At 32.0% G+C, this 9,465-nt stretch overlaps 1 protein-coding gene across 1 annotated transcript; it reads left to right on the top strand.

Annotated features, from left to right (window-relative positions):
• The first annotated feature begins 1,959 nt into the window (after positions 1-1,959).
• On the top strand, positions 1,960-4,129 carry LOC120076586 (3-ketoacyl-CoA synthase 4-like). Its single transcript, XM_039030458.1, has one exon. It carries the CDS (start codon positions 2,118-2,120, stop codon positions 3,669-3,671), a length of 1,554 nt encoding a protein of 517 aa, XP_038886386.1. The 5' UTR covers positions 1,960-2,117; the 3' UTR covers positions 3,672-4,129.
• The last annotated feature ends 5,336 nt before the right edge of the window (positions 4,130-9,465 follow it).

The following is a 9,465-nucleotide window of genomic DNA, read 5'->3' on the forward strand; positions in this document are numbered from 1 at the left end:
AATAGTACGATCTTGCCATACAACAGATGATCGATGAATGGATTGGTCGTACAAAACATCAGGATCAACAGGTCCTGAGTTTAAAGCCTGATCTGAAAAAAAAAAAAAAAAATTATTTCTCAGTTAAAAAAATACTTGTTTCTCAATTAGAAGAATAATGTACAACTTAATTAAAAGAATAATGTACAACTTAATTAAAAGAATAATGTACAACTTAATAAGAAGAATAATGTACAACTTAATTAAAAGAATAATGTACAACTTAATTAGAAGAATAATGTACAACTTAATTAGAAGAATAATGTACAAGACAAGTTAATTAAAAGTTATGAACAAGTTAATTAAAAGAATAATGTACAACTTAATTAAAATAATAATGTACAATTTAATTAAAAGAATAATGTACAACTTTATAATATAAAAAAATTGAATATACAATAGGAGAGAGTGAGATTGAGAGAACGAGTGTTCAACAAGATTGTAGGAGAGACGAGATGTTCAGAGGAGCGAGATCTCTCTCCTTCAATCTCGCTCTCTCCTACAATCTCGCTCTCTCAATCTTGCTCTCTCCTACAATCTCTGAGAATGGAAGCTCCAATGGAAGTAATATACAAACCCATCTCTGAGAATCAATCTTTCGCCATTTTATTTGATCATTGAATTTATCTCAGTTGTTGCCTACTGAGAGAATTATCATTATTTCTCAGAATTTTAGTTATTTTGTTTGTATGTAAATCATGTTAGATGAAAGTCCATTCTCGAGCGCGTAACTTGCATAACTAAACCAGTTTAATTATATAAAAGATGGAAGTTTAAACATTTTACCTTACAGATATGTAACATCTTGAGTTAATTCAAAGTGTACTAATTAATGATAACATAGCATCCATTAATGATAGTTCTTATGATAGTTCTTATAGTTAAATTAATAAAACCTTTTAACAACGTATGTATGAGAGATGTTGAGGATATGGGATTCTTGCATAGTATTAATTAGACTAAGCTTATCCTGATTATTGAAAGAGCATTAGTCATGGTCGCTCTCTCCTTCAATCTCGCTTTCTCCTACAATTTCACTCTCTCTTACAATCTGCTTCACTCACTTATCTTCCTTATCAAGGGTTGAAGTTTCGACTTATGTATGTCAAGACTTTACAAAATTAATGAGATTCCCTTCTAGAGCGAAGACCTCATCACAAAATTAGCGAGATTTCCATGTATGTCGAAACTTCAACCCTCGAGCAAACCCTAATTTACATATTGTTTCTAAGTTTTTGTTTGTTTGTCGAGTTCTCAACATTCGACCTCTACATTAGTCGAATCTCCAACCCTCGACTTCTAGCTTCGAACTCCCAAAACAACAATATTTCTCTAATAAGTTTCAAAACAACAATATTTCTCTAATAAGTTTTGAAAACAACAATATTAATATTAAAGGTCCTCCAATTTAATCCCTATATTTTCAATAAATTTTAAATCTAGTTCCAATCACTAGTTTTTTTAAAATAAAAAATTATTATAAATGAACAATTTTAGTATAATTTTTGAAAAATATCCACATACTTATTTTTTTACATGAAAATTATTATTATTATTTAATAAATTTTGATAAAAATTAGTTTTGAAAAACAAAATTTAAGATTTGTTAAAATTATAGAGAGTAAAATTAAACAAACTTAGGGTAAGATAATATTTTAACAAAAATGTAAAATATAAATCAAATACAAAATGATTTAACGTAAAAAGAAATGAAAAAAAAAAAAAAGTAATACAAAAAGTGAATTTTGTGTTAGCTGTAGAGGGTAGGAATCCGAGTCAAAGCACCGGCATGTCCACGTGCTTTGCTACTCGCCTTCCCATACGTGGAAATTACAAAATGAAATAAAATAAAAAAACAAATTTTAATTTTTTCTTTTGTTTATAAATTCTCAGTTGTATTTTAACTGTCAAAGAGCCAGCCAGCACTGCTTCACAAAAATTCCACTCTCTCTCTATTTTCCTCTCTCCCTTCCCTTGAAATTCCTTTCGCATCGGATTCTTCTTCGTTTTCCGTTTTCATTTCCAAAGATTTTGCTTTCTGTGATACCAGTAGCCAGAAAACTCTCCGCCGCTCCGCCATGGACAGAGGCGGCCCAACCCCTGTTCCCACCGTCGTCAACAGTGGCTCCGGAACTGGTGCCCTTCGGATCCAACATTCCAGAAGATTGCCCGATTTTCTTCAGAGCGTCAATCTCAAGCACGTCAAATTAGGGTATCACTACTTGATTTCTAATCTATTAACCTTATGTATTGTTCCTTTAATTGCCGTTACCCTAATCGAGGTTTCCCAAATGAATCTCGATGATGTTCGTCAACTTTGGTTTCATCTCCAGTACAATTTGGTTAGCGTCATTATTTGCTCCACCGTCATGGTTTTCGGATTGACGGTTTATACTATGACTCGTCCTCGTCCCGTTTATCTTGTTGATTATTCCTGTTATCGCCCTGCCGATGACCTTAAGGCTCCATTTCATCGATTCATGGAGCATTCCAGGCTAACAGGGGACTTTGATGACTCCTCCCTCGAGTTCCAGCGCAAGATTTTGGAGCGCTCTGGACTTGGTGAGGAAACTTATGTTCCTGAAGCTATGCATTGTATTCCTCCTACCCCTTCCATGGCTGCTGCTAGAGAGGAGGCCGAACAGGTCATGTTTGGTGCCTTGGACAAATTGTTTGCTAATACCAATGTCAAACCCAAGGATATTGGTATTCTTGTTGTCAATTGCAGCTTGTTTAACCCAACCCCTTCACTTTCTGCTATGATTGTTAACAAGTATAAATTGAGGGGTAATATAAGGAGCTTCAATTTAGGTGGAATGGGTTGTAGTGCTGGGGTTATTGCAGTTGACCTTGCTAAGGATTTGCTTCAAGTTCATAGGAACACTTTAGCTATTGTTGTGAGTACTGAAAACATTACTCAGAATTGGTATTTTGGGAATAAGAAGTCTATGTTGATTCCTAATTGTCTGTTTCGAGTTGGTGGTTCTGCTGTTTTACTGTCCAACAAGGCTGCAGATAGAAGACGAGCCAAGTATAGGCTTATTCACATTGTGCGGACCCATCGTGGAGCTGACGATAAGGCTTTTCGATGTGTCTATCAGGAGCAGGATGACGTTGGTAAGACGGGTGTATCGCTGTCCAAAGATTTGATGGCAATTGCTGGAGGAGCTTTGAAAACAAACATAACTACATTGGGTCCGCTTGTACTCCCAATTAGTGAGCAACTTTTGTTCTTTGCAACTCTATTGGTGAAGAAATTCTTTAACGGAAATGTGAAGCCTTATATCCCTGATTTCAAACTTGCATTTGATCATTTCTGCATACATGCTGGAGGAAGGGCTGTGATTGATGAATTGGAAAAGAATTTGCAGCTCTTGCCTATTCATGTCGAGGCTTCTCGGATGACGCTTCACCGGTTTGGCAATACTTCATCAAGCTCCATTTGGTATGAATTGGCCTACACAGAAGCCAAAGGGAGGATGCATAAAGGCAACCGTGTGTGGCAGATTGCATTTGGAAGTGGTTTCAAATGTAATAGTGCTGTGTGGGAAGCACTCAGGAATGTGAGGTCATCTCAATCAAGTCCATGGGAAGACTGCATTGACAATTATCCTGTTAAGTTAGTTGCTTAGTTCCCTAACACGGTTTGGTAAATTGGTTCGGGTTCGGGTTATTGGTTCGTGACTGTTATCCTACCTGACTGTTCTTGGTCTTGCCTTCTGCTCCTGATGGTTGTCCTTTATTTGCTTATATAGTTTGCATCTAGGAACATAAATTGAGTCATGAGTTTTCTTCCAGAGATTTTCAGTTTGCATCAGGTTATTTATTATGTCGAGATTTCTTCAGTTGCATTATCTGATGCTTGTACGTCTGAGTTAGAGAAGAGACTCAGTCACTGCCATGAGAAATTTCTCCATGGCTCGGGTCAGCAAAAAGAACCTTCCCTTATTGCTATAATTCTCTCTTTGGGATGAAAATTTGTTCCAGCTCCATTCAAATTTCAAGGCATTCTTCTGCAGTGCAATTTCTATCTCTAATCTGATTTACCTCTAAACCCATTGAGAATCGATTCTGAGCTCTTTGTTCTAAATTTTGCCTGCTTGTGTTTATGTTCTTTTTCTTCTCTTCATCTGTTTAATGTTTTAGAAGTGGCCCTTTTTTCCCCCTAATCTTTTAGCTTTACCTGAAAAAAAAAACTCCCCTCCTGCTAAATCAAAATTATCTAGAAAATATCTTTACGAGCATTTTCTAGAATAATTGTTTTAAATGGTAAAACGGTTAAAAATATTTTCATATATAATAATATGTCATTGATAGACATCTACCAGTAAAAGACATTTGTAAATAAGTTGTCTCACAATATCTATCTTGGTTTTGAATTTAATTTTTTTAGAATATTTAAAATTTTAAAAAGCAGTCATATCATAAACTGAATTTTATTATACATTTCATATTAGTTAAATTAAAATATATGTAATATAATATATTATATATAATATGATATGGAACAATAGGAACTAATATAAACTATTTTATAAATTAAGTAATAATGGTTAAGATACAACCTAATACTTAGTTGGTAGATATAGTTTATAATAGTATTGTCCAACAAAATTTGAATAATTGTTTAAATTGCCATCTATAGGAGATTCCATGTTTCTTCCCTTTTCAAATATTTAATCAATGCTAGCACATCACTCTTGAATCCTAGATCAGAGCCAGGGGTGTAAGAGAATAGGTTGCTTTCAACTTTATTTTTGGCTATCATTTTTTTAATAAAATAGATTTGAAAATTAGAACCAATTTGACTCTGTCTTCACTAAATAAAGTTAACTTTGATTGACAAAGCTTACTAAAAAGCTGCCTAAAAATCAATTTGAAATTTCTTTGATGAGTTATGAGTTCTTAAATTATTTTAGAATACTATCAAATATTTTTTTTTTTTTGTAAAAAAAAAAAAACTATTGGCTATCTTACATATTTTAGATAAATATTTAGAGTTGGTTTGGTAGAGAATATGAAAACATAAATTTGAAAACAAGAGATTAAATGAAAACACGATTGTATTTTATGTTTTCAAATATTTATTTGGCAGTAGAATTTAGAAATTGAATTTTAATCTAAACAACTATAAACTAGTTATAGTTATCCACTAAATATTAATTGACAATAAATTGTTGTTAATTTATTTATGAACATGTTTTATGTTAAAAGAATTGTATAATTATTGTTTTGTAATATTACATAATTTGTGAGAAAAAAAGGAAATTTTAATCTCTTGATTTATAATTGGAATTTACCACTTATGTGATAAAAACTTCATAATAAATAGTCCCTCGTGTAGGGTATCTTTAAGAGCATTTAACAAACTATATAGACTATTAAACCATATAAGAACTAAAGTCTAAATTTTAAAATCATATGGACTAATTTTAACTTTATCCAAATCATAGAGACCGAACTTGAAATTTAACTTAATTTAATTGATAGTACATTACATAATGCATATTTTAATTAAAAAAAAATTGAATTGGATTTATAACATAACATACTATATTTTTGAATGTTTTTGATAATCTTTATTTAATATAATTTTACATTTTAATTTTTAAAATTCAAATTCTATATACAAAGAAAATATAAAGTGTTCTTTTATGAATTTGTATGGTTTGGATTATAGAATCCGAAAAGAGTTTTCATAAACAAAACTTGGGTTATCTACTAAACAAATACTGGCTAAATTAAATGAATCTGGAAACATAAAGTATGATTCGAATTGCGAACCAAACATCATCCATTTTTATACTGAAATTTTTCATAGATAAACANATGTTAAGTGATAATAAATGTTGGGTATTGCATTTTCACACAACGATAGACGAAACATAAAGAGAAAAAACAAAATATCATTAATAACGTGAGTATAATATAAATACTAAACATTTTAAATTACTTATTAATTTAAGTGTGTATACATATATTTATTTTTTATATAAAATTTTCCTAATCATTCATGAATATATCAATGTTTTATTGATATTTTCATCGATATTTTGGTAGAATTCAATCTTCAAACATTTTTGTTGACATCAAGGTCTTAAACCTTGGTTAGAATACCTTGGTTATGAAAATAATAATATAAAACGCAAATAGGAAGAATACATATAATATATATATTTTCTTTGCAAAGGAGTGTGTTATGTTGACCATGTAAAGATATTATCTACCAATTAGGTTCTTGCTAGGGCTATAAGAAATATTTAATTCACTAGTTTTTATTGGGTAGCACGCGTCTATTAAATAAAATCTCTTGCAGAAAATTTGATTTCCTGATATAATAATGTTATTATTTATCTTATTTTATACCCATTTTTTTTCTGTAAATCAGATAGAGAAAATTTGATTTCCTGATATAATAATGTTATTATTTATCTTACTTTATATATTTTCTTTTTCTGTGAATCAGATAAATCGTTGGGTAAAAATTCGAACTTTTATCTCGTACTCAGAAGTATAAATATCGACTAGTTGAACTACATTAATTTTCCATACATATATACGTATATATAAGTTTTCTTAACCTTAACCTTTAACCTATTTTATAATTTGAAAAATCATGGTCGTTAGTAATTAAATCTGGAATATATCACATGCCAAACGAGCATATAATTCAATTGACATAGTATTTGTACTATTAATCTCAACTTGTGGCTTAATTCTCTTGCCCACGTACAACTTTGCAAAAAACAAAAATATTGTAGGGACAATAATAATATTTTGATGATTATTTATTTCAAGAAAAATATGTTTTTGATCCCTACGTTGATAATAAAAATTTATTAGGGGAACGCATTTTATTATGTGCTGCATGTCTTTATGCTATACGTTTGTACCCATGCATCGGAGGTCATGCATTGGAATGGAAAGTATGCGTTCATCTAGTATGCAATGACCATGCGTTCCTATCACAAGTTTTCTTGCCTTCTCGCCAAGTATAACGAGAACGCAAGTTTCTCGGGTGATCCGAGGTCGAACACAGGAACTTGTAACTCAATAATATTTGTGAAGCAATGCGTTTGAGGCAATGAATAAAAGTAAAAAGAAGTTACTAGATTACACTACTCATACTCCTAACTAAACAGATTGAACAATGGAATACTTGCGATGAGAATTAGTAGATATGCAACAACTGTTAACGCATATTAATGTTTATTATCTGAAATCGCTCGAGTAATCCCAGCTCGTCACACTAACGCATCGCACACCTCTCGGTGGTCAGCTGCATGACTATATCTCTATAGTGTATGGTTGTGTCGAGCATAAAACCGTGCTTATCTCTAGAAACAATGCATACTTTACTTTAGTGCGTTCCACCTCTTACCTTCTCAGGCAGTTAGATGCGGCTAATTAACTTATAGACAAGAATTGCAACAACCCATCGACAAGCGTTACTACAGTCTCTCACCAAGCAAAGAAGATTAACTCACTATACTCGCACAACGCATACCTCTCGGTGTGTTGTTACATGCATCCTATCTCTAGGCTATACGATTGAGTATGCGATCGCCCTTGATAAATAATCAATGAAGGTAAATGATGATAAAATTAAAGAAGATGAAGAAGATGGCGTTGAAGGAATTTAGAGATGCATTGATTACAAAATGTAAGTATCTTAAGCCCAAAATGTAATACAATACAGAGATCAGAAAGGAAATGTAAGGCTATGCATCAAGGCTGCTGGTGGTGCCATGGATGGATGGTGGAGACGTCTCTCTTGAGCTCTAACTCCGGCGAAAGCTCCGGTCGTCACTCGGAATGGGTTGTGGAGGTGAAGAATCCTAATAAAAAATCTCGCTTATACTCTCATCTATGACTGCAAGCATCTGCTTTAAGGCAGAAGCTCAGATGCTTTGAAGTGAAGGTCCAAGGGCTATTTATAAAGTTTAAATGCTGACAGCAATCATGATTGCGTTCTGGCTCACTGATGCCTTTGTCGCAGTATAGGCAATGTCATATCATCTTATCTTGTTGATACTCCCAAGGTATGCGTTCAAGCTTATTTCAATTGAAGTATCAACGCATTCCACCCATCTTGCGATCGCCCTTCTATTATGGTTATAACCTGTCTCTTATACACATCTAGATGTGTATAAGAGACAGGCTTATTTCAATTGAAGTATCAACGCATTCCACCCATCTTGCGATCGCCCTTTTATTATGGTTATAACTCTGTAGCCGCAATCTCCAAGCGATGAATGCATTCGATTGATAGCCGCAACTTTCATGCGATGAACGCATGTGGTTGATGGTTGCAACTTCCATGCAATGGACGTATGCGATCACCGCATGCGTTCGTCTATGCGATAGCTCGGCTTCACCGAATGCGATTGTCTTTGCGGTCGTTTGGCTTCAGTGCATGCATTTGATTTTGCGATTGATTATTTCTAGCGCATGCGTTTGATTCCTGTAATAGCTACAAAAATAGACATTTTGACACGAAATAATGCATAATATTGGGGTTAGCGAGGATTTAGGTTCTGATCGATGCAACACTCAAATTTTCACAAATTCTAAGTATTATCACTTTATCTTCTACTTGTTAGCCCTTATAATTCTAAATAAAAAAGGCTTATAATAATTGACATTTCTGTAAGTTATCACCCTATGTTTTGGTTCTCAAATTTCTATTTGGTCCATAAATTTCAAAATGTTACGCTTTTAGAGAATTTATGAGAATGATTATGAAATGATTAAAATATTTTTCTCACTTTTCAATATCACTGTGAGAAATACTTTTAATCATTTAAAACCAATTTTGATAATATGAAAATTACATTTAAAAGTGGAAAACTAAATATTAAAAAATGTGTTTTGGAGTGATCCGTTACGTGAGAAAAGCAATTTCAACAATTTTAGAACCACTCCTAAATATGCACTTAGCCCTTAAGATTTGAGTGTGATTTCAATTTAGTTCATAAGATTTAAAATGTTACACTTTTAATCATTAATTTTTGAGTTTTGTTTCAATTTGGTTCTTAAGTTTCCCGATTTATTCTTTTGACCTCAAATTTTTATCAAATACCCACTTTCAATTTTGTTGTTAATGTCTATTGATTAATTTAAAATAATTATTACGTGAATTTAAAATAAATTTCAATATTAATGAAAAAATAATGAAATTTTACGATTCTAATTCTTTTTAAATTAATGAATATACATTAACACATGAGTATTTAGGAAAAAAACCAAGATTAAAAGTATAAGTATTGAAACATACGAACCAAATTAAAATAAAATTCAAAACTTAATGGTAAAATTACAACAGTTTGATACTTAAAAGACTAAATTAAAACCAAACACAAAGCTTAAGGACTAAAAGCTTAACATTTTTAAACATAGGGGCTAAATGAAAATTAAACCAAAATC

The sequence above is a fragment of the Benincasa hispida genome, chromosome 4 (genome assembly GCF_009727055.1).
Source record: "Benincasa hispida cultivar B227 chromosome 4, ASM972705v1, whole genome shotgun sequence".
In the NCBI taxonomy this organism is placed as follows: domain Eukaryota; kingdom Viridiplantae; phylum Streptophyta; class Magnoliopsida; order Cucurbitales; family Cucurbitaceae; genus Benincasa; species Benincasa hispida.